The 26,762-nt window shown below is 44.0% G+C and overlaps 5 protein-coding genes across 6 annotated transcripts; 4 read left to right on the forward strand and 1 right to left on the reverse strand.

The window, feature by feature from the left end:
- The first annotated feature begins 1,151 nt into the window (after positions 1-1,151).
- Positions 1,152-2,537, forward strand: LOC144709107 (pentatricopeptide repeat-containing protein At1g09220, mitochondrial-like). Its single transcript, XM_078582508.1, has 2 exons — positions 1,152-2,035; positions 2,147-2,537. Exons 1-2 carry the CDS (start codon positions 1,152-1,154, stop codon positions 2,535-2,537), a joined length of 1,275 nt encoding a protein of 424 aa, XP_078438634.1.
- Positions 2,538-3,590: 1,053 nt separating this feature from the next.
- LOC144709211 (pentatricopeptide repeat-containing protein At1g73400, mitochondrial-like) lies at positions 3,591-6,107 on the reverse strand. Its single transcript, XM_078582667.1, has 2 exons — positions 4,219-6,107; positions 3,591-3,887 (listed from the first exon to the last, which is right to left on the reverse strand). Exon 1 carries the CDS (start codon positions 6,007-6,009, stop codon positions 4,249-4,251), a length of 1,761 nt encoding a protein of 586 aa, XP_078438793.1. The 5' UTR covers positions 6,010-6,107; the 3' UTR covers positions 3,591-3,887; positions 4,219-4,248.
- A 766-nt stretch (positions 6,108-6,873) lies between these two features.
- On the forward strand, positions 6,874-11,370 carry LOC144709044 (DNAJ heat shock family protein). Its single transcript, XM_078582451.1, has 3 exons — positions 6,874-7,301; positions 7,797-8,209; positions 10,012-11,370. Exons 1-3 carry the CDS (start codon positions 7,137-7,139, stop codon positions 10,472-10,474), a joined length of 1,041 nt encoding a protein of 346 aa, XP_078438577.1. The 5' UTR covers positions 6,874-7,136; the 3' UTR covers positions 10,475-11,370.
- Positions 11,371-13,400: 2,030 nt separating this feature from the next.
- Positions 13,401-17,401, forward strand: LOC144709109 (auxin-responsive protein IAA1-like). The gene is made up of 8 exons (XM_078582509.1): positions 13,401-13,659; positions 13,746-13,827; positions 14,852-14,925; positions 15,179-15,270; positions 15,360-15,661; positions 16,598-16,779; positions 16,858-16,969; positions 17,101-17,401. The coding sequence occupies exons 1-8, from the start codon at positions 13,491-13,493 to the stop codon at positions 17,198-17,200; spliced, it is 1,113 nt and encodes a 370-aa protein (XP_078438635.1). The 5' UTR covers positions 13,401-13,490; the 3' UTR covers positions 17,201-17,401.
- A 1,210-nt stretch (positions 17,402-18,611) lies between these two features.
- LOC144709043 (Protein phosphatase 2A regulatory B subunit family protein) lies at positions 18,612-22,014 on the forward strand. 2 transcript variants are annotated; one of them, XM_078582449.1, is made up of 3 exons: positions 18,612-19,023; positions 19,104-20,314; positions 21,351-22,014. In XM_078582449.1, the coding sequence occupies exons 2-3, from the start codon at positions 19,178-19,180 to the stop codon at positions 21,699-21,701; spliced, it is 1,488 nt and encodes a 495-aa protein (XP_078438575.1). In that variant the 5' UTR covers positions 18,612-19,023; positions 19,104-19,177; the 3' UTR covers positions 21,702-22,014. The 2 variants fall into 2 exon arrangements, with proteins under 2 accessions (XP_078438575.1, XP_078438576.1); XM_078582450.1 differs by having other exon boundaries at positions 19,165-20,314.
- The last annotated feature ends 4,748 nt before the right edge of the window (positions 22,015-26,762 follow it).

The raw sequence follows: 26,762 nt of genomic DNA on the forward strand, positions 1-26,762 counted from the left end.
TTTCAACCCTCGCACTCCTTATTGTTTCACCCCTTGATTGCCATAAATGACATAAATAGTAATTTAAGGGAAAAATACATAAATTTATTGAGTGCCTTGTTTAATACAATTATAGTGCACTATTGTCCACTAAGGGGACGAAGGATTTGACATAAAGATTGTCCCATCCTACATCTCAATTTTTTGATGTTTGTCCGAATCATCGTGTGCGGAGTTCGGCCTGAGCCAAATAGTTTCATCCACTTCCCATCCTGTTTGAGAACCATCCCGTCCAAGATATTCTTGTCTCGTTTGACGATGAGGACAAAACAGTGCTTACGCCGACCATGCATCAGCATTAATCCACTCAGAAAATTTGACACATGGCACAGCGCGTGCGATAGCCTGCTGGAGCTCTCAGGCTCCTACTTGACTCACACGGCGTGCAAAAACCATCCCGTGCGCCATCGGAAGGCCACATACAGGACAGGTTATTCAGTCCATGGTCGAAAATGTCGTCCCATCCGGAGATCGGCGGACGATGCTACGTCCCATCATTCGTCCAAACTCCAGGCCAGGACTACTGTTACAAAATAACCATCCCATCGCACCCCTGCACTATAATTCTTATACAATGGCATTAGTTATAGCTATAGTTCCAGATCGTCTGGGACGTGGATGATGGATGGGACGGGACTAAGATCGTCACGTACCACATCTGGAATCAGTGCAGGGACGCGGACCAGACAGTTTCTTCGTCCGAGTAGCCGACAACCGTCCTATTTTCATTCAACCTCGCGGAAGGGACTATTTTTTCGTCCTAGGACAAAGAAAACTATCTCATCCGTGTCCTTGAACCTGTGTAGTTCCGGATCGTCTGGGCCGTGGACGATGGGCGGCACGTGACGAAAAAACATCCCGTCGGACATCCCAAATCAGTGCAGGGATGCGGACGGGACAGTTTTTTGTCCGAGACCTTCGGACGGGACGGTTTTTTAGTATGAGTGGGCAAAAACCATCGTTGGTGTCATGACGAATTTCTGTCCCGGTTATAGTTCATCTTCGGGGACGGGACGATTTTTTCATCTTGGGACTAAAAAACAGACTTGCATGAAGTCGTTGAAATCTTACAAGTTGAATTCAGATCCTGGGCAAGAACATCCATCCAGCGGATGCCATGGCCGTGGAAGAGGAAGAAGAAGAAGAAGAAGATCCACGAGCAGCTCGTTCATCTCCTGGCGCGCCACCCCCGGCGGAGCGCCGCCGCGCAAGTCCACGCCCACCTCCTCACCTCCGGCGCGCACCGCCGCCTCCCCGCCGGCGCCGCCCTCGCGCTCTGGAAGCCCATCCTCCGCCTCTACTCTCTCGGGCCCTCGCCAGAGGAAGCCCTCCTCCTCCTCCTCTCCCAGAAACCCCTCCTCTCCGCCTCCGGCGACTCCTTCACCTTCTCCTTCCTCATCAAGTCCTGCGCCAATCTCCGCCGACCCGCCGCCGGCCGCCACCTCCACGCCGCCGCCCTCGCCCGCGGCTTCTCCCCCGGCGTCTACTTGCAGACGGCGCTGCTCAACATGTACGCATCCTGCGGCCTCCTCCCCGACGCCGCCCAAGTGTTCGACGAAATGCCGCACCGAAACACCGTCTCCTTCAACGCCATGATCGCCGCGCTCGCGAGCTCGGGCCGGCTCCCGGGGGCCAGAGCGCTCTTCTCCACCATGCCCGCTCCCAACATAATCTCCTGGACCTGCCTGATCGACGGCTACACCCGCGGGGGCCAGCCCGGGGAGGCGCTGGCGCTGTTCAAGAGGATGCCCGCGGCGGGGATCCCCCCCACGGCGGTGACGATCCTGGCCGTCGCGCCGGCGATCAACGGCCTGGATCTCGCCGCGTCGGTCCACGGCGTTAGCGCTAGGCGGGGGCTGCTCTGCTTGCGAGTGCTCAACTGCCTGATCGACGCGTACGCCAAGGCGGGGGCGGCGGGTAGCGCGGCGGGGGTCTTCGAGGAGGTGTTTAACAGCGGGAGGGAGAGCGTGGTGACGTGGACGTCGCTGGTGGCGGCGTACGCGGCGAACGGGATGGCGGCGGCGGCGGTGGCGGCGGTGGGGAGGATGGCGGCGGCGGGGGCGGCGCCCAACGGGGTGACCTTTCTCTGCGCGCTGAGCGCGTGCAGCCATGGCGGGCTGGTCGAGGAGGGGCTCGGGCTCTTGGGTTCGATGGCCCGGTTCGGGGTCGAACCGGGGGAGAAGCACTACGGCTGCGTGGTGGACTTGCTGGGCCGGGCCGGCCGGCTCGAGGAGGCCGAGCGGGTCGCCTTGGCCGTCCCCGGAAGCTCTCTGGTGTGGAGGACTCTGCTCAACTGTTGCTGCTTGCAGGGGGAAGCGGGGATGGGGGAGAGGGCTCTGAAGAAGGTGGTGGAGTTGGAGAGGGAGCTTCACTCTCTTGATTTCGTCGTCATGTCTAATGTTCTGACCCGGGCTGGCAGGTTGGGGGATGCTGAGCGAGTCAGGATGGTTGTGAACAGGAGGAGACTGCCCAAGATCCCTGGTCGCAGCCTCGTTTGATGTGGGTGAACTTTGTTTGATGGTTTTGGAGATGTAGATTAAGAGGGATATAAACCTTTCAGGGTCTGGAAGTATGCCAATGTTGCCCAAGAATGTGTGAACCTTGTCATGGGTAGACATGGGCGTTCTGTTCTGTTCTGTTCTTTTCAAATGAACAAAAAATTTGCACAAAAGAACCGCACAGGGGTCTGTTCGTTGTTCTGTTCTTTTTTGTGCAAAAATTAGAACAATTCGCACAATCCGAACAAAATTTGCACAATTTGTACAAATTCGCACATTCGCACAATTCGAACAAAATTTACACAATGGGTAAAAATTCGCACAATCCAAACAAATTTCGCAGAATGTTCAAAATTCGCACAATTCACACAAACCGAACCGCACACAGGTCTGTGCGATGTTCTGTGTGAATTTGATTTTGTTCTGTTCGAAAATCCGAACATAATGCACAATTCGCTCCAATTCGCACAAGGCGAACACAATGACCATGTCTAGTCATGGGTCTGTCTCTCAGGAATTATGTTTTTTGGGGTTTAGGGTTTAATACATCCTGTATTTATACACAAATCCTGAATTTGTACAAAAAAAATTATATAACTTGATAAAAATTGTACATAAATCGTGGATATAATTTGATCAAAATTGTGTTTATACAAAGAAAATGATGACGTCGAGATTATGCTGAAACCTAGTCTTCTGCTACTGGGTGGTGGGTGGTAATATACCAAGTTTGATATTTATACTCAAGTCCTATTTTGGGGTTTAGGGTTTAGGGTTTGGTCGTGCCAGCAGATGAGCAGGGAGATGCATTGGCCGAGAATGTAGAACCTTGTTTTATGTTGCTTTGCCGCCTTGCAGCACTTTCTCCACAGCTTGCAGAGCTTCCTGGCAGTGCCTTGCTGTTGACGAAGACCTTTGCTGCTGCCAGAGCCAGAGCCTGCGTAGTCGAAACACGACGAGGAGATAGCCATGCTGGAGCACAAGAGGAAGATTGAGACGAAGAGGAAAGATTGACAGACTGCTCAAGCTCTGGGGCAGCAGGGGGCCATGATGTATAATCGCCAGGAACCAACCCAAAATTAATTTCTAGAAGAGACAGCTGGAAGTACATGCTCAGCGAGGAACATTCATTTAGGAGAATGCCTTCTCTTTCCTCAAAGGTCAGTCTGCTTTCTAGATAGAGAGGGAAAAACTTGGCCACATCTCTCGCTCTCTCTCTATTGGTCCAGCTGGCAGCCGTCTCGTTTGACTTCAAATAGAGTGGGTTTAAGCCAATCTTGAAGAGGGCAAAGTAGGACTCTCTGCCCACAAGGTGTGGGATCCAGCGGATGTCCAGAAGTCCACCTACACCTAAAGTGCAGCAATTAAAAAGTATACAGAGCTACGGAGCAAAGCAATTTTACCAGAACAAAAATACTTTTAACAGAGTAAACAAGTTTTTCACTAAATTTTAAACGGATACAGCCCTCCCTAAACAATGTCACATCAATTTGATCCAGGAAAAAGTCTATCGATAAGACAGAAACATATTATTTTTAATCCAAGAGTATGGAATACTCCAAAATGACAATACTTTACATGTTGCACGCATCATAAATACCACATATCTAAATCAAAATTTCCATGATATGTTAGTACCCGAAAGAGAAAAAAAATCAAAGATTGAAGGAAATCAAAATACCTTATGATAATAATAAATAATAATCCTCGTCTACGCCCTCCTCGAGCCGGCGCTCTTCTTCTTCTGGGTGATGGCAAACCTCCTGGCCATGGCGCGGTTGTAGAACTTTCTCATATGCTCCGATAGCCTGTGAATAGCTCCAAGATTCCCCACCTCGGACAACAGCGACAGCAAAGAATCAAACTTTCTGTAAGGAATCTTCACCCCACGTCCGATCACGTCATCCAGGAGTCGACAAGCGTCATCCGATCTCCCACACTTGAACAACCCTTCCATCATAACGCAGTAAGACTCCGCATCTCTCGCACACCTCCTCCGATCCATCTCCCACCACATTCCCCAAGCTCTCTCCGGTTCATCCATGGCGAAGAACATGCCCATCATCATGTTATAAGTATGAACGCTCGGCTCGCAGCCCATCTCGATCATCCCCTCGCAAAGCTTCACCGCCTCCTCCTCCTCCCTCAGCTCGCACAACACCCCCACAAAGCAATTGTAAGAGAGAACGTCCGGGGGGTAACCCTTCCTGCCCATTTCATCAAACAGCTTCCGGGCGTCCTCCATCTTCCCGGCCCTGCACAGCCCTTGGATCATCTCCTTGAACGTGGGCACGTCCGGCAGGATGCCGCCACGTGTCATCTCAGCGAGCAGCTCGAAGCAAGCTTCGATCTTGTCGGCCATGGCGAGAGCTCGGATCATGACGGAGTATGTCTTGGCGGTGGGGGAGGAGAGGGTCGACCCTTTCGTCCTCATGAACTCGAACAGCTCTCTGGCCTCTTCTATCATTCCTGCTCCGCAGAAGGCGTCAATGGCGGCGTTGTAGGTGAAGCTCTCTGGTCTGTGGCCCTTCTCCAACATCTCCTCTAGCAATTTCATGGCCTTTTTCGGGTCCCGAGCCCTGCACCAGCCGAAGAAGAGAACGTTGTAGGTTTCGTCGTTGGGGTTGAGCTTGTTCTTCACTCGCCGAAGTAGAGCTTCTGCTTCGGAGGGTAAATTGCATTTGCAGAGAGAGTCGAGGAGAAGATTGAGGGCGTGGACTTCGGGCTGGATCTTCGGTTTAATCTTCCTCTTCTTGGCGAACTTGTGCAGATGGGTCAAGTGCTTTTCTGCGTAGGCTCGAAGGGTTTCGAGGAGAGCGTCCGTCGCGAGCGATCTCCTGTTCGTCCTCTTGATTTGATCGAGGACGTCGCAGAGGACGCCGAATTGCCTGGCCTTGTACTTTGTGCTTGAGAGTATGTCGATCATGTCGTTGTACGTTTGGCGCTCGTGCGAGTAGCGTTCCTCCGGGTTGTTGCCGGCCCAGGTGAAGAACCTAAAAGCCAGCTTCTCGTTGTAGCGGAGCTTTTGAAGGATTGTGTTCACTAATTCGGTCGTGAGATGCAGATCGAGGGCGTCCAATGCTTTTTCTAGATCCTGGCCGCCGCTTGAATTCGAGGTGATGATCTCGTACACCTTCTCTGATTCGGCATTGTGAAGGTCTGGGTCTGGGGGAATTAGGGTTCCCGAGGAGGATGAAGAGCTGCAAAAGGGCCTGGAAATCTGGCCGGTAATCGACGACGGGCGGACGACGGATCGCCGATCGGAGCAACCACGAAGAGGGAATTCGCGATCGATTGAAGGAGCAAAGAATCCGTCCGGAAACGGAGAAATCGACGAGGATTGACTTGAAATTCTTCCTCCATATCGAATCCACGACGATTCTAGGGTTTTCGGGGCTGAATCTCGATGGGAACTGAGGAGAAGACGCCTAATCTGAGATCCATGGGTGCAGAAGGTCGATCTCTGCCTCATCAACGCGTCGAATCTCCCATGAAACGAATCAAATCAAAATCAAGAACAACGCCATTAGCGACATCCACGATCAAAGACTGAATAACGCGACGTTTGCCGTTGTCTGAAGTAGCACTCTCAGTGGCATAATCCGTAAATTACCAGCCTTTTAGAGGCTTTGTATATCTCTCTCTAAATCTCTCCTCTCTCTATATTTTCTCGCCACCCTTCTCTCTCTATACCTATTTTTATCTACATCTCTAGCTTTATCTCTCTTTCTAATTTTACCTTTGTCATTCTGTCTCTTTCTATTTTTATCTCCTGTTGTATCTTTCTATTTTTATCTCTCTCTGTAACTTTGTCTCTACTACATTTCTCAACCTGTATCTATCTCTCTCTCTGCATATCCATATTTATATCTTTATGTCTCTCTCCTGCGTGCGATATCTCTATCTATAACTCTCTTGCCATATCTGTTTATTTATATCGACAAGTTCAGAGTGCGTTGCTTGGAATATTAAAAAAATAATCGCATTAAATCAAATCCATGTGAGCCAGATCGGAAACGACTTGATTTTGTTTTTTTGTAATTAAAATCAGCTTTAATTACAAACAGTGGTTCTCCGCGCTGTAGAAATATTTATTAAATCCCCTTAGTTTAAAGTTTTCAACTCAAAAGTTTCCACCGGTATAATTACTTTTGACAGTTGCGTCCGTTGGGCGCCTGGACCGGCCGGTCTGTCCGCACGACCCGGCCCGAACCGAGCCGATTGGTTAACCCCGGTCGTCGGGATGACGTGGCTGCCACGTAATCAGCCCGAACCGGCACGTGTATGGAAAGATGAGAGAGAACTCTTTCTCTTTTCTTCTCTTTCTTACTCTCTCTCTAAATTTCTGCCGTTGATGACCGGGTCGATCGGAGGAGGTTCGTGGAGAAAATAGTTGGAGGAGGATTTCGTCGGGAATTGCTGTGTCAACGATGAATGGGGAGTGGCGGATCGAGCATGAAGCAGTAGTTTGTCGATTTTGTCGAGATTTCATTGTCGGAGTTTGAGTGTGGAAAGTTTCGGCGGGATTTGTGTTTCGTTGTTTGGAATCGGGAGGATTTAGAGTGATTATTGTATTTTGGTGTGAGCTTATCCATCGGCATGGGGGTAGATTACTACAATATCTTGAAGGTGAATCGAAATGCGAGCGATGAAGATCTCAAAAAGTCGTACAGACGGATGGCGATGAAATGGCATCCGGATAAGAATCCCAGCAACAAGAAGGAGGCCGAGGCCAAGTTTAAGAAAATTTCCGAGGCGTATGAGGTACGATTTTTTTTATAATTTTTTCTCCTACATCTCATAAAATTAGGGCTCCATTATAACTTTTCGCGTAGATGATGGATGTTTTGAGATGAATACCCCCAAATTACAATCGAACATTTGTAATTATCGCAAATTACATTGACAATCTCGAAATAGAAAGCGCAGAAGTTCGAGAGGAATTCAACAATCATTTCCGAGGATTATAGCGAAATCTTATTACATATTTCATCAGAACCTTTAGATAATTCAAAAAATTGTTCCTCTTTTAGGAGGAAACCCCTGAAATTCGCTCTTTCCTACGGGTTTGGGTTTTCGGTGATCCACAAAAAAGGTATGCGCATGTTCAAGAGGAATTTAGAGGATCATCAACAGGATTCTTAACAAATTATATCGAAAGCTTGTACCAAAATCTCTAGAACCATTACGAAACTATACAAATTCTTCCCAAAAATTTGGAGAGAAACCCTTAAATTTCGTTTCCTCCTACTGGATTAGGTTCTCAGTGATCCGCAGAAAAGGGCTGTATATGATCACTACGGCGAAGAAGGTTTGAAAGGGGTGCCCCCGCCTGGCTCTGGAAATTCAGCCTCCTTCTCCAACGGAGATTCAAATTTCCACTTCAACCCCCGAAACGCAGAGGACATATTTGCGGAGTTCTTCGGGAGCAATCCGTTTGGTTTTGCTTCCAGATCCACGAGATTTCAATCGGACGGTGGAGGGATGTTTGGCAGCACCGGCGGGCTGGATAGTATGTTCAGATCTTACACCGATGGAACCTCCGCCGCCCCCGGCGGCGCTTCTAAGAAACCGCCGCCCATTGAAAGTAAACTGGCCTGCAGTCTTGAAGAACTCTACAATGGTTCCACAAGGAAGATGAAGATCTCGCGCAAGGTCATTGATGCCAACGGGTAAAATCCTCGATTCATAATTTTTGCAGTCCCTTAATTTCATATGATTGTTTTCTGGTTATGTTTTTTTTCTACCAAGTTGCGATTTTTTTCTTGAACTTTGTTTTGTTGAAATGGTCTTTCGCATATTATAGTAACTTTCTAATAGTTCGAAGGAAAGTGATGATTTGGGCAATCTTCATTGGTCCACCCATGTAGAGCTATAATTTCTATTTTATTTTAATTTACATTATAAAATTGGAAACTGAAGCGTAGCCATATAATCTCCGGTCAAGTCATATAATCTCTTGGATTTTTCTCTCTTGGGAGATTCCTGAAATTATCATTATTTTTTCGATTGTTTGTGTGCTGAAGATCCGCTCTATGGAATCTTTATCCCTTCGTTTATTTTTTCGTAACCCTCGAAAAAACAAAAGTTCTGGCCGGTATCTTTCTCTCTTGGTAGATTCTATCCTTCAGTGGGTCCCGATCATTTCTTCTTGGACTTTTCTTCCCTATGTTCGGCACCTGAAGGTGGTGAACATCAACTGAATAAATTCACAGCTGATGATGACTTTCTCTTCTTAGGAAGAGAAGGCCAGTAGAAATCCATGGAAATTCATTTCAATCTCTCTCTCTTTATTCTAATGCCCGGAAACAGATTCTCTTTCTAGGAAGAAAAAGAAACACTAACCTATGAAAATCCTTGAATTCGATCTCTCTCTCCCTCCTGCGAATGACTAGAACTGGTTTTTAGGAAGAGACAAACGCATGAAAATCTTTTAACTCTCTCTCTCTCTCTTATGCCGATGCCTGGAACTGGTTTTTCCCTCTCTAGAAAGAGACAGGAAGCACGGCCCCTTGAAATCCTTTAATTCGCTCTCTCTCTTTCTCTCTTATGCCAATTCTTGTAACTGGTTTTTCTCTTACTAGGAAGAGACAAGAAACACGAACCCATGAAAATCTTTTTAATTCGCTCTCTCTTTCTCTCTTTTGCCAATGCTTGTTATTGGTTTTTCTCCTGGTAGAGACAAGAAGCACGAACCCGTGAAAATCCTTTACCTTGCTCTCTCTCTCTTGCCAATGCTTGTTTCTGGTTTTTCTCCTGGTAGTAAGAGACAAGAAGCACGAACCCGTGAAAATCCTTTTATTCGCTCTCTCTCTCTTTCATGCTAAAGCCAAAAACTAGTTTTTCTCTCGTTAAAAAGAGTAAAGAAGCCCAAACTCATGAGAACCATCTGATTCTCTCTCTCTCTCTAGGAAAAGAAAGAGCGCGGACCCATGAAAATCCCCCGACTGTTTCTCTCTCTCTCTCTCTCTCTCTCTCTCTCTCTTATGCCAATGCCTGGAACTGATTTTTATTTTTCTACGAAGAGAGAAGAACCCATGAAAACCCTCTGATTCTCTCGCTTTCTCTCCACTCTTCTGCATCGCCAAGTATCTAAGAACAAGCTTCTCGCCCTCTAGGGAGAGAGAGGAAGAGCAAAAAACACCCCACGAAAACCATCCGATCCTTTTCTTCTTTCTTGCTCTCTCTTTCTTATGCCAATGCCTGGAACTGGTTTTTATCTGTCTACGAAGAGAGAAGAACCCATGAAAACCCTCTGATTCTCTCGCTTTCTATCCACTCTCCTGCATCGCCGAGTATCTAAGAACAAGCTTCTCGCCCTCTAGGGAGAGAGAGGAAGAGCAAAAACACCCCATGAAAACCATCCGATCCGATTATTTCCTTCTTTCATGCTTTCTTGCTCTCTCTCTCTCTAGACGTAGAGAGAGAGAGAGAGATGAAGATATGCGTTCAAGTAACGGAGACGGAAGCGCAGGCGGGCGGTGGAGGCGTCGGAGATACTGACGATCGAGGTGAAGCCGGGGTGGAAGAAGGGGACGAAGGTGACCTTCCCGGACAAGGGCAGCAGCGACATGGCCAACGGGCAGCAGCAGCCGCCGGCCGACCTGGTCTTCGTCATCGACGAGAAGCCGCACGAGCTGTTCAGGCGCGAGGGCAACGACCTGGTCCTGCACCACCGGCTGAGCCTGGCCGAGGCCCTGGCCGGCGCCACGGTCCGCGTCCGGACCCTGGACGGGCGCGAGCTGGCCGTGCCGGTGGGCGACGTGGTCTGCCCGGGGTTCGAGCTGGTGCTGGCCAAGGAAGGCATGCCGGTGGTCAAGCAGCCCGGCCGGCGCGGCAACCTCCGCATCAAGTTCGACGTCCGCTTCCCTTCCAAGCTCTCCCCCGACCAGCGCGCCGCCCTCAAGCAAATCCTCTCCCCCACCGACCTCCTTTGACCCACAACGCCGGCCTCTCTTTCTCTTTCTGTATCTCTCTCTCTCTATATATCTTTTTCTCTTTCTCTCTTTCGTTCTTTCTCTCTATTTGTCTCTCTTTTTCTCTCACTTTCTCTTTATTTCTTTATCTGTCTTTTTCTCTTTCGCTTTCCCTCTCTTTCTCCACAGAACTCTGAACACCTAATCTCTCTCTCTCTCTTTCTTCGCAGAACTCTGAACTCCTAATCTCTCTCTCTCTCTCTTTCTCCACAGAACTCTGAACACCTAATCTCTCTCTCTCTCTCTGTCTCTCTCTTTCTCCGCAGAACTCTGAACACCTAATCTCTCTCTCTCTCTCTCTGTCTCTCTCTTTCTCCGCAGAACTCTGAACACCTAATCTCTCTCTCTATCTGTCTCTCTCTTTCTCCGCAGAGCTCTGAACACCTAATCTCTCTCTCTCTCTCTGTCTCTCTCTTTCTCCGCAGAACTCTGAACACCTAATCTCTCTCTCTCTCTGTCTCTCTCTTTCTCCGCAGAACTCTGAAAACCTAATCTCTCTCTCTCTCTCTTTCTCCACAGAACTCTGAACACCTAATCTCTCTCTCTCTCTTTCTCCACAGAACTCTGAACACCTAATCTCTCATTCTCTCTCTCTCTCCCCACGATTTCCCTGCATGTCCGTTTCTGTATATAGAAATGTTTTTATCTGCTTTTCGCGTGAAAGTTGAGAACGCATGGAATGCATGAGTGGTGGTTCTTTTTCTTCAGAAGATGGAGAAAAATTGGGGTTTTGATTTTAATGAGAAAGACGAAGAACCTTGGGTAGTTTTCCCAATCGCTTTCTCTTTACTTATGTGTATATCTGCATGTTGATGTGAAAGCTGTGAATTAAGGATTGCATGAATGGGTTTTTTCTCCATCGATTTAGACACAAATTTTGATCTGTATTTTTTATTTGGAAAGAGAACGAGAAATAGCCTTGGGTCATTTTCTCCATCTCTTCGATCTCTCTCTCTCTCTCTCTATATGAACGGATAACTGTTATGCACATATATTCTGTCTCTGTTTAAGGAATGGGTTAATGAGTTTCCTTTTTCGCCATCGATCAAGAAAAGGTGGTTTTAATTCTGATAAAGCAAGAGGAAGAGCCAAGGATAACTTTTTCCATCCCTTTCTACCTGTCTCTATATGTGTTTAAACTTATGCATTATCTGTAGAATGTGTGTAAGTTTCTAATAAAGGAGTGCATGAATCGGCCTCGTTTTTTCTCCATCGATGGAGACAAAACATAGATTGCTTTTTTCGGCTGAGAAGGGGAAAAGAAGGAAAATTGGATGTACCATCTCTCGCTTTCTATATGTTTCTCTCTCGTCTTTTATGAACTGTTCTGATTGAATCATTAGTTTTCTTCTCATCATTGGATTCCGAATGCGGTGAAAAAGATAAGAGTCTTGGATCTCTCTCTCTATCCTATCCATGATCCATATATATCTTTTCATTTGCGTTTATTTCACGAAAGGATTAAAAGAATGTTTTCTTTTGGTTGTAGTCTCTAACTCCTAATACGTCCCTTTACTGTTTCTCTATCCTCTTGTATCAAACTAATGGATACTTTAAATTAATGAACGAATTTTCTCATCCTGTATCCCTCCAGTGAGGAGAAAGAGAATAGGAAGTATCTCTCCCTATTTCTCTCCCTCTCGCCTCTCTCTTCCTCTATTCTCTCTCCTCTCTCCTTCTGTCTCTCTCTCCCTCCATCTGTCTCTTCCTCTCTCTCTCTCTACCTCTCCTCTCTCTCCTCTCTCCTTCTGTCTCTCTCTCCCTCCATTTGTCTCTTCCTCTCCCTCTCTCTCTCCCCCTCCATTTGTCTCTTCCTCTCCCTCTCTCTCTCACCCTCCATTTGTCTCTTCCTCTCCCTCTCTCTCTCACCCTCCATTTGTCTCTTCCTCTCCCTCTGCCTCTCTCTTTTTTCTCTCCCTCTCTCTCTCCTTCCATCTCTACTCCTCTCCCTCTCTCTCTCTCCCTGTCTTCTTCTACCTAATTCTCTCTCCCTCTCTGTACCTCCATTTCTCTCCTCTCCCTCTTTCTCTCCCTCCATATCTCTCTTCCTCTCTCCGTCTTCTTCTTTCTAACTCTCTCTCTGTCTCTTTGTCCATCTCTCTCTTCCTCTCCCTCTCCTTCTCCCTCTCCCAATCTCCTTCTGACTCTCATTCCCTCTCTGTCCCTCCCTCTCTCTCTTTCTCTCCCTGTCTCCTTCTAACTTACTCTCTCTCTCCCTCTCTCCATCCACCCCAAAAAGGACTCTCCTTCGGCTGTTCTCTCCACGTCGTGAATGAATTATCCTCTCTCTCTCTCTCTCTCTCTCTCTCTCTCTCTCTCTCAAGTCTCATCTGAAACAATAACGATACTCTCTCTCGGGCTATCCTCTCTCTCTCTCTCTTCCTCCGACTGTTTGTCTCTCTCTAATGTCTAAACTCGTGAGAGAGAAACTTTAAAAGGGCAAGTGATGGTTCGTTGGAAGACCCACCGGGCGGCGCGGCCGCCGCCGGCGCCCCCCTCGTCATCATGGCTGCTTCTGGAAATCTAGTGAAATCTAGACTATTATTAGCCGTCCAATCTGTCGGCGCCATCCCCCCCACCGTCCGATGTGTCCCCGGCGGCGCCCGGCACGGCGGCAGCCGCCCAGCCTTCGTGCCGGCGACCCGACCACCGAGCCCGCCACGTCTGCCTTCCTGTCTCCCGCTCGGATCGCGCGCCGTCTCTATAACAATAACAGCCTGCTCCAAAAACAATATAAAAAATACCAGCCGAGAAAGAGACAAGCGGGGGACGATACCCACGCTGCAGTAATAAGACAGAATAATCCAATAGCTGTTTCTTAGAACAAGTTTGAAAGAAGAAGACGAATACGAAGAAGAAGAAGAAGAAGAAGAAGAAGAAGAAGAAGAAGAAGAGGAAGAAGGAGAAGAAGGAGAAGAAGAAGAAGAAGAAGAAGAAGAAGAAGAAGAAGAAGGAGAAGACGAAGAAAGAAGAGGAGATGGAGACGGAGCTGAGGTTGGGGCCGCCGGGGAATTCGGGGGAAGCGGAGAGGACGACGTACGTGAAAGTGGGGGTGGACGGGACGCCATTTCTGAGGAAGCTCGAGCTTGGCGCGTGCGACGGCTACGCTGGTCTCTCCGCCGCTATCTGTTCTCTCTTTGGGATGAGTAATTCTCTTTTCTCCCCATAAATTATTCTTCTTTCTTCTTCTTCTTTGTTTCTTCTTCTTTATTTGTTTGGTGTGTTTTTACAGGCGAGGCCGCTCGGGACGATCTTACGCTGGTGTATGAGGATAAGGATGGTGACTGGCTTCTCGTCGGAGACGTCCCTTGGAAGTGAGTTCTTCTTCCTTATTTTATTTTTTGTTTTTATTGTTTTTTTATTCTTGTATGTTTTCTACCGCTTGTGCGGTGTTGTTTTATTCGGTTTCAAAGTCGATGGACTGTGCCTTGTTCGTCCTAGTCACTGGGGAGCTTCTTCTCTCTGCGGGAATTTCTTCTCTAGTTACAGTTTTTCTTGACTTTGTTATATATAATACTAATTTATTCTATGGTTTTAATTTCTTCCCCGTCTTCTTTAGTATGGGTTTGGGAGTTTGACGGACTGCCTCTTGATCATCATAAAGTCATTTAAGAGTTTGAAGACGATTATTCTTTTCAAGATTTTCTTCTTTTTCTTTTCTCGGTTATTTATTTATTCTGTTCTTTTATAATTTGTTTCTTCTTTCATTTTGTATTTATTATTAATCGTATTTCCTTTTTATTTAATATGTTCTTTTTCTTAATTGATTTTTTCTTGCATTATCTACTTGTGATTACTTTTTCGTTCTTCATTTTGTTTTATCTTCTTATTTATTTATTTATTATTCCATTTTCTCATTTTAACTAATTCTACGCCATTTTTCATTTTATTTTTTCTTTCACTCTCTCGTTTTTTCAGAAATTCGGATGGGTTCTTAATTTTCTTTTTTCATATTCTTGATTTATTTATTTATTTTCATTCCCACACTTTTATTAATTCTACTTCAATCTTAATTTTACTCTCTCCTTTCTCTTTATTTCGTTTTTTAATGTTTTTTCGTCTTCTTTTCTACCCATTGGTTTTATACTTGCTGAACACTGTCTTGTTCATTGATGAGCTTCTTCACCATGTTTACTGTCTTTGAGATTTTAAAAGTCTTGATCTTCACAGTATTCTTTGTTTAGTCTTTTCTCTGTCTTTATATCTATATTTCTGTCTAATTGTTTTCTTTTATTTGTTCCTGCCTTGTTATCCTGATTGTTCTTATTCTCTTTTTTTTATCATTCATTCATTTTCTGTCATCTCATGGGTTGCTTTCATATTTCTATACTTGGGCAGGATGTTCACAGCAACCTGCAAAAGGGTGAGGGGGATGAGAAAGTCGAAGGGGAGTCGCTTTACTCTTCATCCTTGTCGTTGACTAGAATAAAAAGGACATGTAAGCAATTACAGAGAGTTTCTGGTGTCCTAACAAGTCCCTACTTCTCTCCCGACAGTCAAGATAATCCCACTTTTTTTTTTAAAAAAAATACTTCCAAGACACGCGCGGTCGGTTAAAACTCTTATTTCGTTTAAACCCTGCTTCCCGTAAAATTCGTTTGCGTGGACCGTCTCAGCCAATAAAATAACGAAACGTGTCCGATCTAGCCCCCTGCTCTGCGACAGGCCTCCGACAGTTCACGTTCTTCGGTGTCGTTGACGTGGACGCCAATCGCACCGATCCGACGGCTCAGGCAGCTGGGACCGGCGATCGGACGGTGGGGAAGCGCCGTAGTGGAGTTTCGTTCTCGCCAAAGAGGGGGGGAGGGGGGACTGGAGAACGAGGCTATGGCGGGGGCAAATCTAGGGGGGGGGGCTCGATCTAGAGCTTAGGGAGGGCGATCGGATCGATCTGTGGTCGAAGAGGGCGGAGGAAGATCGGAGGATGGATTCAGAAGCGGCGATTGGAAGATCGCCGAAGACGGAGATCTCCGAGTTAGGGTTTGAGGAGACGGAGCTCAAGCTTGCGTTGCCTGGTGGCGGATCGAGGGCCGTATCGACCGCCGGTGTGGTGGAAATCGAGAGGAAGAGAGCGTTTTCTGAAGGTCCTGTTCTTGCCGATGGTCCGATGGACTCCTCCGCCTCCCCCTCCGCCAAGCCCCTTGCTAAGTGAGTTTAGATCGTCTCCGTCTGTATCGATCTCCGTCTATTTTCTGTTTTTCCTAACTCATTGATCCGGTTCGGTGTTTGGGAGGTGGGATTCGCGCTTTTTTCCCGTCTGAATCGTTGCTTGTTCATAAATATTCACCCGTTTGGCGTTCGCGAGGCGTGATTTGGTCCCCGTCTAATCTGAATCGTTGATTGTGATTTTTGTAGTTGTGTAATTTTCTCTGTATCGTTTTTTTTTAATAATTTTTACATCCGGTGTGGTGGTTGTGACGCATGTTTCGATTATTTTTTTCGTCTGATTCGTTGTTTACTCATGAAGATTTGTTATTTTCTCGCTATTATATTTTTTTATAATTTTTCATCCGTTTTGGCGATCGGTATGCGTGATTTGATCCTTTTTTTAATTTGAATCGTTGCTTATTATTCCTGGAGACGAGTAATTTTCTCTCTACCGTCTTTTATGATATGTTTTTTCATCCGGTTTAGGGGTTGTGTGGCATGTCTCGATTTAGATTTTTTCGCCCGATTCGTTATTTTTTTCAGGGAGATTTAGAATTTCTTTGTATGATTTTTCGTACTGTAACACGTTCGGGAGGCGTGATTAGATAACTTTTTATTCTGAATCGTTGCTTAATATTCCTGGAGACGTGTTATTGTCTATCTATCGTCTTTTTCTTATATATTTTTTCGTCCGGTTTGGTGGTTGTTTGGTGTTTCGAATATTTTTTTCGTCCATTTTTGTAATTTTTTCATCCTGTTCAGAGTTCGGGAGGTGTGATTTGATCCTTTTTAGTTTGAATCGTGGCCTTTGTTCATGAATCTGAGAGGAATCTTTGATCTTCCTGATTGCAATCCAGGACCCGGTTTTCTTTTTAAAATTCGAGATATATGTGATATTCTGGGGAGAAAATTTCTGACCGTCGGATCTGGACGCAGAGCGCAAGTGGTAGGATGGCCGCCGGTGAGATCGTTCCGCAAGAACGCCATGAAGAGCTGCAGATACGTGAAGGTCGCGGTGGACGGCGCGCCGTATCTGCGAAAGGTCGACCTCGAGCTCTACACTGGCTACAAGCCTCTGCTTTCAGCCTTGGAAGACATGTTTTCCCGCTTCACTGTCTGTAAGAATCTGATCCAAATTGTTCATTAACTATATCAACATATAGATTAATTAATCAAGGATCTATTCTTCCTCACAGGCAACTACCCTGACGAGACAAGGCTGGTGGATACTAGCGATGGGACGGAGTATGTCCCAACCTACGAGGACAAGGATGGTGACTGGATGCTTGTGGGCGATGTGCCATGGAAGTAAGATTAATTATTTTTCTTCTGAATTTTTTCTAATAACAAGACAGTCAATTTCTTCTTCCAAATCTCAGGATCAGTAACTTCTTTGTTTCTTGACGCTTCTCAAGAATCAAAACGTTGTTTGTGTGCAGAATGTTCGTGGAATCATGCAAGCGGCTGCGATTGATGAAGAGCACAGAAGCCGTGAACCTGGCCACGACATTCCCACTGCGTTCTTCGGCGGCGTCGTAGCAGTTCTTCGGCGCAATCCCTCCCAATCACGAGCGTGTACAGCAATTGCCTTACTCTGGACGAGCTGGCCATCGAAGAACAGATGAAGAAACTAAAAGTTCGTCCCCGGTCTCCATGCTTCTTGTTTCTACATATCAAGTCTCCCTGTGTTACTCCCTGCCAGCAAAAATTACATGGTCTATTAAGATGGTTTTCACCTCATCCCATATCTCACTTTTTTGAGTTGTCCGAAACCGTCCTGTCTCAGAACTGTCCCGTCTGGATCCGTCTCGTCACATAACCACCCCAATTTGTGCTGATGTGGAAACTGGCACACCTATGGCGGAACTAAACCGATACATGTTCTGAATCATAGAAGTTCTAAAATTTGAGGAAAAAGCTCTAATTCTCTGCGACATGGCGGTGGACCATTGGTCGGCATGATGTTGTGGGCCGGAAAGGCCCACTAGCAAGGTTCCTTTTTGGGTCTGGTTGCGGAGTACTGCCTCAATTCGTCGGAAGAACTGTCTCGTCATCATAAAGCCTAAACCCTAAACCCTAACATTAACTCCTGATTGATGACCCGCCGCGCACCTCAACAATAACTCCTGATGACGGCGACGGACTACGCGCATCCCATGCATCACTGTGCCACCGGGTTCCAGCACTCTTACGGCACCGAGCCACCTTCTCCAGGCTCCTACTAGGTATCACTGATGTATTTTTTCCTTTCATGCATCATGGGAGTGGCGTGAGTAGGGTATGTGTGTATTTGGGACATTTACGATCGAGTCATGGCTATAAATGCTGATAAACAGTCCACTTAACAAATAAAACCGCCTGGTTTGCGTCCATGGCCGGATGGATCGAACTACGGGCACAACTGTAGGATTGGACGTACTAGGCACCGTGATTTTTGCCATTTCTAAAAAAATATACCATGAAACTCTAAACCCTAAACTGGCTAAAATCGTCCCGTCTATGATGGAAAATGATACATGTTCAGAATCATATAAGTTCTAAAGTTTGAGAAGAAAATCATAAAAATGGTATTTTAGTACATTTATACTTTCCACAAGAGGAAGGACGGACGGGACGGGACGGAGCATTCGTCCCGTTCATCCAGTCTGTAGATGTTGGCGCCAAGCCTGTGCCACGTGGCTCTGGGCCATTGGTCGGTGTGCTGTACTGGGCTTTTTCAGCCCACTAGCAAGATTCCTTTTTGGGTCAGGTGGGGCGGTACAGCGATTGCTTTTTATTTAGTTTAAACCGAAAGAGACGTGTCGTTAATTAGCCGGTTAATTAAAAGTTTGGGGGATAAATCGGGCCAGCTTACGAGAGGGCGAATCTCGGCGCGGATTTCGAATTTGATCCGACGGTCCAGATTGCGCGAATCCTGGCGTAGAGATAGAGGTAGAGATGGATCGAATACCGATCGAGATTCGAGAGTGGGATTTGACGAGGTGGGTTCGAGTTCTACCCGGGGGGGAGTGGTCGTTGGAGTCGCAGTCCGCTACCTCGAGGTCGTCCATGGCGGCTCAGATTTCCCGATCGCTTTGAAGGCGCGTCGGCAGCGACGGGATCGGTTCGGCCATGGCGTAAAAGAGCCTTTCCCTGCTTCGTATGAGCTTCGTCTCGCTCTTTGGAGGTCTGCGCCCCGCCTGCTCGCCATCTTCCCCAAAATCCCGCTTTCCGCTCTCTCGGATCGGATTTCAGGCCAGATCTTGCGCGGAATCACTGTCCTTCTTGCTCTCTGCTGAGGATCTCGCGGGGTTTCGTCGCGCGTTCGGCGAATCGACACATCTCTGATCCCTGTTTTTTCTACGCAATCTCAGCCGTATTCGGTGAGGCGATTTTTTCCCTTGTTTTTTTCATGATTTTGTGTGTATCTTGCTCTTATTTTCGCTAGATCTCTCTTTTTTAGGGTTTTTTTTTTTCATCCGGCGGAGTTCCCCAATCGTAGCTCTATTTTATCCCTTGATTAGACCTCGGATCACGATGTGGAAGCAATTTGTCCGCAAGTTCCAGAAGAAATCATCCAAGTCGGATGCAACGCCAGATCCTTCTTGCAGCGGCAGCAGCGACAACAATCCACTCCAAACCGCGGGAGCTAATCGATCGGCCGCGGCATCCGTCAAAAAAATGTCATCTGCAGTCTTCCCCTCCTGCGTGGTCGCCGGAATTGAACCCCTGCTATCATTCAAAGACGTTCCAAGCGGAGAAAAACAGAATCTCTTCATCGCCAAGCTCAATCTCTGCTGCGTCGTCTTTGATTTCAACGACCCCGGCAAGCACTCCGCCGAGAAGGACCTCAAGCGCCAAGTACTCGTCGAGCTCGTCGACTTCGTCGCCGCCGCCACGATCAAATTCTCAGAGCCAGCCATTGCTGCTTGCTGCAACATGATCGCCACCAATTTGTTCAGAGTTTTCCCCCCCAATTTCAGATCATTGTCCTCCAGCGGCGGCGAGAACGACGACGACGAGCCCGTCTTCGACCCGGCTTGGCCTCACCTGCAGCTGGTTCACGAGCTGCTCCTCAATTTCATCCTCTCTTCCTTGGTGGAAGCAAAGGTCGTGAAGAAGTATGTGGATCACTCGTTCTTACTGGGTCTGCTCGATCTCTTCGATTCCGACGACCCGAGAGAGAGGGATTGCTTGAAGACCACTCTGCACAGGATCTATGGCAAGTTCATGGTTCATCGTCCCTTCATCCGGAAGGCTGTCAGCAACATCTTCTGCAGGTTTGTGTCTGAAACAGAGGGACACAAAGGCATTGCTGAGCTGCTGGAGGTCTTTGGCAGCATCATCAGCGGGTTCGCGCTTCCACTCAAGGAAGAACACAAGCTGTTCTTGTGTAGAGTGCTTATACCGATGCATAAGCCAAAGACTGTGGGGGTTTATATGCAGCAGCTGACCTTCTGCGTGACCCAGTTTATTGAGAAGGACCCGAAGCTGGCGAGTATTGTGATCAGGGGTCTGCTCAAATACTGGCCGGTTACTAGTAGCCAGAAGGAGGTGATGTTCCTCAGCGAAGTGGAGGAGATTTTGGAGTCTACGAGCATGGGGGAGTTTCAAAAGATTATGGTGCCCCTGTTTCAGCGCATTGGTTGCTGTCTCAGCAGTTCCCACTTTCAGGTATGTTCGTTATACATCTTTTTTTTTGTGGGTGTTTTCTTTGTATTCTTTCTTTTTTTTGTTGAAATGTGGCTGAGCTTCAGCCTGGGTCTCGCCCACAATGACGGCTTTGTCATCTATCAGGGACGATGATGAGATGTTGTCGCCCCAGGCTATGATGGATAGGTCAAATACATTATCGTCGTCATCATCATCATCATCATCATCATAGCTGCAGGCTACGGATGAGGACGATGACGACGATGACGACTCATCATAGTGTTCCTTATCCCTTTTTTAAAAATAGAGAGAGTGATGAAAGTATGAGGTATCGCCATCATCTGTCAACAATTCGTGGATGAAGGACAATGCGAGGTACAAATACACTGGAAGACGAATGATGAATTTAAGGACTCGTCATCATCATCATCTCTCTCTCAGTGAATCTGCACCACAAGGCAGCAACCGATTGGTCCGTCGGCCCATTCCTCTTAATTGGTCAATCAGATTGAATTGGCTGGTCCGATTGGTTGGATCAGTTCATCAATCATCAAACAACCGCTTTGTCTTTTTTTTTTTTTAATCAATCAACCGCTTTGTTGGGTAGGCAGAGGGGGGTTTGATCTCAACCCGGCTGAGTTGATGGATCGGCTCAGCCTAACCGATTGGCTATCAAGGCAATTCCATCGATCCACTATTTAGATCCGATTCAATCCAGGGGATCCATTCCGATCCAGGAACCTATACAAAATGTTGGGAAAGAAAAAATAAAAAGAATTTCTTTCTTTGAAGCAAATTTCTTTGAGGATAATAGATATCTGCATGATCCCTACACTATTGTCAGTTTGATGATCCCTCTCTAGGATCGCAGAAATTTGTTCTTCGTATTTTGATCAACATTTGTCTTTGAATCTGTGGAGATTGTTGATCTCGGGCTTCCTGTATCTGATGTTAATCATGATGATGTAGTCGACTAATTAATGAGGATTGTCATGTCCAAAGTGATGTTTACTTGGCAACCATGATGATGATGATGATGATGACTCTCATGGATCAGGTGGCAGAGAGGGCGCTGCATCTATGGAACAACGATCGAATATTGAGCCTAATAACGCCGAACCGAGATGTGATCGTGCCGTGCATCTTTCCTTACCTGGAGAAGAACACACAAACGCACTGGAATCAAGCAGTGCAGAATGTGACCCAGAACGTGAGGAAGATGCTTGCAGAGATGGATGAGGAGCTCTTCTCCGCCTGCCAGAGCAATTTCGAAGAGGAGGAGAAGCGGCGCGCTGCCGCCGGCGAGATCCGCCGTTATACTTGGGAGCGACTTGAAACTGCCGCTGCCTCTGCTGTCAGCCCCCCTGTTGCCGGGTACCTTCCAGTCCTTGTGGGTCATCTCCGCTGACTTCGCCGATTTATTTCCTTGCCTCTGAAGATAGAGAGAGATAGAGAGTATCTTGTTGTTCTGGGAGGTGGGTGAGAGAAATGGGCTTTTGTTGGGTTTGGGCTGAGTGTGGGCCATTGAAATTTCTATCCGCCTGTTAAATTAGCTGTGTGTCCATTTTCTATGCCTATTGCAATAGCCCTCTTTGTCTGTTTTTCTCTGGGACAATCTTCTCAGAGAAAGACGCAAAGAATTGGTTGTAGTTTAATCTATTTATTTAGCGGAGTCACTGTTATTACCTTTTCATCAACCATGGGGCATGTCATTTGTTCGATGTAGCGTTTTCTATGCCTATTGCAATAGCCCTCGTTGTCTGTTTTTCTCTGGGACAATCTTCTCTAAGAAAGACTCAGAGAATTGGTTGTAGTTAAATCTATTATAAAGCGGAGTCACTGTTATTACCTTTTCATCAACCATGGGGCATGTCATGTGTTCGCTGTAGCATGTGGTTACATTTTTACCTAAACAGCGAGGAGCATCATTACAGTGGAGGGCCAAACAAGACATTACAGGCAGTTCTCTCTCAAACTGGTATTATCGGTTGGTGGATCTTAACAAACTGAATAAGAAATCGAATTGGATTCAGGTTTGTTCTTAATGAAGTGAGTATTCATCATGAAATGCTTGTTGTGGTAATCTGAAATAAGGTCATGCTGGTTTTATGTGATACAAGGCTTAGTGTTGTACATTATAACACCAACTTGGTAGACTTTTGGCTTTAAATGTGGTGATGGATGTCATTAACAACAGGGTATTTCAAATTTAATAGGACATTGCGCAAAATATTGCTCCACCACCTGATCGTTCCAATATACATTGCCTCTTGGTTTTCATATGGATAACATTTCTTCAAAATGCATTCATAATAAATGAAAAAACCATCTTGGGTTGGGCGTTTATGCCCTTTGAATTAGGGTTGAACGAACATGGGCGAGCATTAATATTCCCTTGGTGTGTTGGTGTTGAAATGTCAACACTTCTCTTTCTTGTTTTTTGTCTCACTAAGATCGTTGTAGGTTGAAACATTGTCATGACCTGACAGACTAGTACAGTTCATTTGCAAAAATAATATATAAAAGTACTGCATCGTCCCCTGGCGACAAATTCAATAAACCATATAGAAGTATTTATATTTGTCTATAAGGATTTAGTGTCTTAAACTGATAAACTGAATGGTATACATTCACATGATATTCTTGAAGCAAATTCATCTCTAATTTTGTAATGAGCATCGTACGTGCTGATTCCTTGTGATTGAACAATGGTTTTATCACGATTAATAATATGTAAAGTAGACTTAATAACACTTTTGTGAACTGCGATGTGTTACTTTCGTAGGATCCCAACTTACCTATCGAAAGAAAATAAGAAAAATCCACAATCATTAACTCGAAACGGGTCTACATCACTTTAATTAAAATTCAGACTTAATTCCATTATTTTCTTGATCTATCTCAATTTAGAGATTTTTTGAATATTTATACCTATAACAAAAACACTTAAGCCCTGGTGACTGTTCTTCTAATTTTCTCTCAAGAGTGTTTAATGAATCGAAATCGCAGAAAGATGAAGCGAAGTAAGGCTTCCAAAGCAACATAAATGTACATGGTTAAAAAGGACAGCTATAGATGATTAATACCTACAAAAACTCAAACACTAAAACACGAAATATGGAATTTTTCAGAACCAATGTCTGAAGAAACACATTGCATAACCTACACAATTAATCAAAAAGGTAATGAAGTATTTTGTTCATAATTTTGGACACAATGACTGTTTCTCAAGCAACATACTTGTGTTATTGAAATCTAATTAACAAACTACATACTGATATGTAGTTAATTTGTCCTACTATAGTGTAAGGAATTTAAGCGGATGTTTCCATTATTATGAAAAACATTAACAAAATAAATGACTTTCAAGAATTCTCACCATTGTGCAAGTCGTATTTTTTAATGTCACATTTCAGAACATGAGGAAAATATGAGTCTCTGCATGATCAATGCATTCAAGCATCAACTGTATACATTTTCATTGAGTTACTTTTTCATTATAACAGATATGCGTCATAAAAAAATTAGAATTGAAACCATACAACTAATAACATAAATATTATACTTAATCATTTCATGAACCCTTTAAACATCAATTCACCATAAATTTAATCACCAGTGTCTAATTTGTATATTTTTCAAGACAGTTCATGCTATTGGTATTACAATTTTTGTGTAGAACTATCCACTAATGTCAAAAACACAGTGCCAACTGTACTGTAACATGATAAGAATGAGTGAGAAAGAAAGAAAATACAAAATTTAATTCTTTTAGGTTTTTTGGACGTTTTGAAATTGTATAATTTTGGCTGATATTTTTTTCCTCTTCATGCAACTTTTAAGACTATTTACATTTTTATAGTTTCTTTATATATATTTCTCTCCATCTATTTATTCTGATATAAGTTTAGTGTCTATTTTTAATCCATGCCTTGAGTTATATTTCATCTCTTTTCTTATCATATGCCACATTTTTAAAAACCTTTTATGGTTTATTTTTATAATTTTTGTTTAAAATTCATTGCAATGCTTTTTCCATAGTCAGCTCTTGGTTTAAATTTTTTCATATTTTAACTTCATCTTGATTTAACATATAAATTGGTTTTAATATCTACTTAAATGTTTTTCCAAGTTCAACTATGTGGCATTGAACCAAAATAAAATTATGAAACTTAAAAAAAATTATTTTTTCTTTTGTCAGATACACCTGCAATCAGCTTATTCTACACTGGTACACCAATTAGAAAGAGAGGAATATTATGTGAGCTTTATTACATTTAAGTGACTCTTTCCAAGAGGAAAATGAGATGGTATACATTTGTATTGACCTATCTCTCATTCTATTTTTTCCATTTTTCTCAATTGAAAAAAAATCATCTGTTGGTTCATAGTTCTTAAATTTGTACGCGCAAATATATCATTTCATGTAATTAAAATTTTTATCTAAATAATCATAATATGCTAAAATAATTAAATTATATTTCCATCATTTTAGGCATCATATTTATACAAAGAAAGTCTTATTGGATAAGTAAACTTTTATTGGAAGAACTACATTTAATTGGAGGATGTGTTCCCTAAAACAGATCATAGGAACAAACTGAATACAATTTTATAAACATATTAATTTACTTAGAGAAATATTCCATAAAATATATATTATACACAGGTTTTTAAAAAATGAATTATGAATAAAACGAGCTTGAAAACTGAGGACCCTGTGAACCCAAACACATTTGGGATGTCTAGAATGTTTCATGACAAGGCAAACATATAAATGATAGATAGTACGTGGCCATCAAGCCAATCACATGTCCATCTTATGTTTAATGTCATTGATATATAATCATTATTAATCTTATGTGATGTTTATAATAAAGTTTATCAATTCGTTTAATGCCTTATTGAATTATAATGAATACTAATCTTTATCTGTGAATTTTTTATATTCCTATTCAATGGATATTCGTGGCAGACATGAAACTATGTAAAAAGAATAAAATTTATATCATCCTACTTAGATAATAAGTATGGATGATCATGTGGCCTCCAGAGTAGAGACACTAACAAATGATGGGTGCTCTTTAGGAAAAAAGTGCACTGAATTGATCTGTAAAAATCCCTGAATATAATGATACATGTCACAATTTTATAGGTGGTATGTAGACCTGGGACACCAAAGGAATATTGTGGATGGTGACTATATTTTGATTATGACTTACGAATTCCCAATCATGGGTTTAAATATGTACTTGATAAATTTTAAACAACATGTTCCTCATTAAGCCTAGCCTAACATACACCTTGCATGGAAAACCACCAAATTCAGAGATGGTCGTAGAGAGACAATACAGGTTAGTATGCACTATCCTTGTACTTTACCATTTGATTGATTAAAAAACTCACATTTTATTTTAGATTATATTTTTGAATTATCAATTCAAGAAAAAAAATATTATATTGGGTGTCAAAAATGATATTCTACTTTGGTCAAAAGCACACCAACACATTAGACTTCCATATTGAATTTAATTATGATAAATAAATAAATAATTATTTTGACCTTATTATAATATACAAATAACCAAAAATATCATTTGACTGGAGTATATTGATTCCTCGTTCGCCAGGTTGTAGATTAGTTTGGATCTGATCCATAAAGAGAAGGGCCTACAATCTTGGGAATCTCCAACTAGCATGGACTGGGTCAAACATCAGCTGAAAATCACGTGGCTGATAACACAAAGATATTTTACCTAAAACAACTTTTTAATATCCTACATATAAAATCTGAAATTATATGTAAATTACTGAAATTGTTATCTCATTACATGTTGCCTATGGATTTGATCATTACATGTACTAAGGAAAATTATAAATATTTTTGCATAAATTAAAGCCTTTAAAATAAAATTCCACCCTAATTTATGGTTTACCAAGCCCAGATAAAGCATGTGTATGCATGTGGATATGTTCAAAACTGATGCATACCTTCTAGGTTCATGTAGTTCATGGGTCACTAATGAACTCTAAATTTGGGTAAAATTACTTCATTGTAGATTTAAGTTAATAAATAATAATTTATAAACCTTTACTCATAAAATAATTTGACTAGGTAGTGATGAGTAAGTGTGGTCGTCACAACGAACGGATATTAGGGTATAAATACTTTTTAAATCTTGATTCAAGAAGGATGAGAGGACATACATATAAAATAGGAGATTGTTATGTGATGAATATGAGGTGGTGAGAGGGTGATAGTAATTATTTAATAAAGATGATATGAATAAAAATATGAGGAAAATGTAGGAGGATGTGGATAAATAAAATGGAAATGAGAGTGTGAGAGAGATGAAGGTGTGAAGTGATGATGGATGTGGAAGATGAATAAGAAGATAACATGATGAGATAGGTGAATGTATGTGGATGGATAATGCTAAAATAGAATGGCGGAAGAATAAATTATAAT

The sequence above is a fragment of the Wolffia australiana genome, chromosome 11, assembly GCF_029677425.1.
Source record: "Wolffia australiana isolate 7733 chromosome 11, ASM2967742v1".
NCBI lineage: Eukaryota > Viridiplantae > Streptophyta > Magnoliopsida > Alismatales > Araceae > Wolffia > Wolffia australiana.

What these genes read in the sequence shown, in the direction of transcription:
- LOC144709107 (XM_078582508.1), top strand. Translation starts at nt 1,152, where the DNA reads ATGCCATGGCCGTGGAAGAGGAAGAAGAAGAAGAAGAAGATCCACGAG. An exon ending in TGGACGTCGCTGGTGGCGGC is followed by an intron (nt 2,036 to 2,146) that starts GTACGCGGCGAA and finishes GAGCGCGTGCAG; the next exon opens with CCATGGCGGGCTGGTCGAGG.
- LOC144709211 (XM_078582667.1), bottom strand. Translation starts at nt 6,009, where the DNA reads ATGAGGCAGAGATCGACCTTCTGCACCCATGGATCTCAGATTAGGCGT.
- LOC144709044 (XM_078582451.1), top strand. Translation starts at nt 7,137, where the DNA reads ATGGGGGTAGATTACTACAATATCTTGAAGGTGAATCGAAATGCGAGC. An exon ending in AAATTTCCGAGGCGTATGAG is followed by an intron (nt 7,302 to 7,796) that starts GTACGATTTTTT and finishes CTACTGGATTAG; the next exon opens with GTTCTCAGTGATCCGCAGAA. An exon ending in AAGGTCATTGATGCCAACGG is followed by an intron (nt 8,210 to 10,011) that starts GTAAAATCCTCG and finishes ACGGAAGCGCAG; the next exon opens with GCGGGCGGTGGAGGCGTCGG.
- LOC144709109 (XM_078582509.1), top strand. Translation starts at nt 13,491, where the DNA reads ATGGAGACGGAGCTGAGGTTGGGGCCGCCGGGGAATTCGGGGGAAGCG. An exon ending in GTCGGAGACGTCCCTTGGAA is followed by an intron (nt 13,828 to 14,851) that starts GTGAGTTCTTCT and finishes ATACTTGGGCAG; the next exon opens with GATGTTCACAGCAACCTGCA. An exon ending in CTGGGACCGGCGATCGGACG is followed by an intron (nt 15,271 to 15,359) that starts GTGGGGAAGCGC and finishes GGGCAAATCTAG; the next exon opens with GGGGGGGGGCTCGATCTAGA.
- LOC144709043 (XM_078582449.1), top strand. Translation starts at nt 19,178, where the DNA reads ATGTGGAAGCAATTTGTCCGCAAGTTCCAGAAGAAATCATCCAAGTCG. An exon ending in TCAGCAGTTCCCACTTTCAG is followed by an intron (nt 20,315 to 21,350) that starts GTATGTTCGTTA and finishes CTCATGGATCAG; the next exon opens with GTGGCAGAGAGGGCGCTGCA.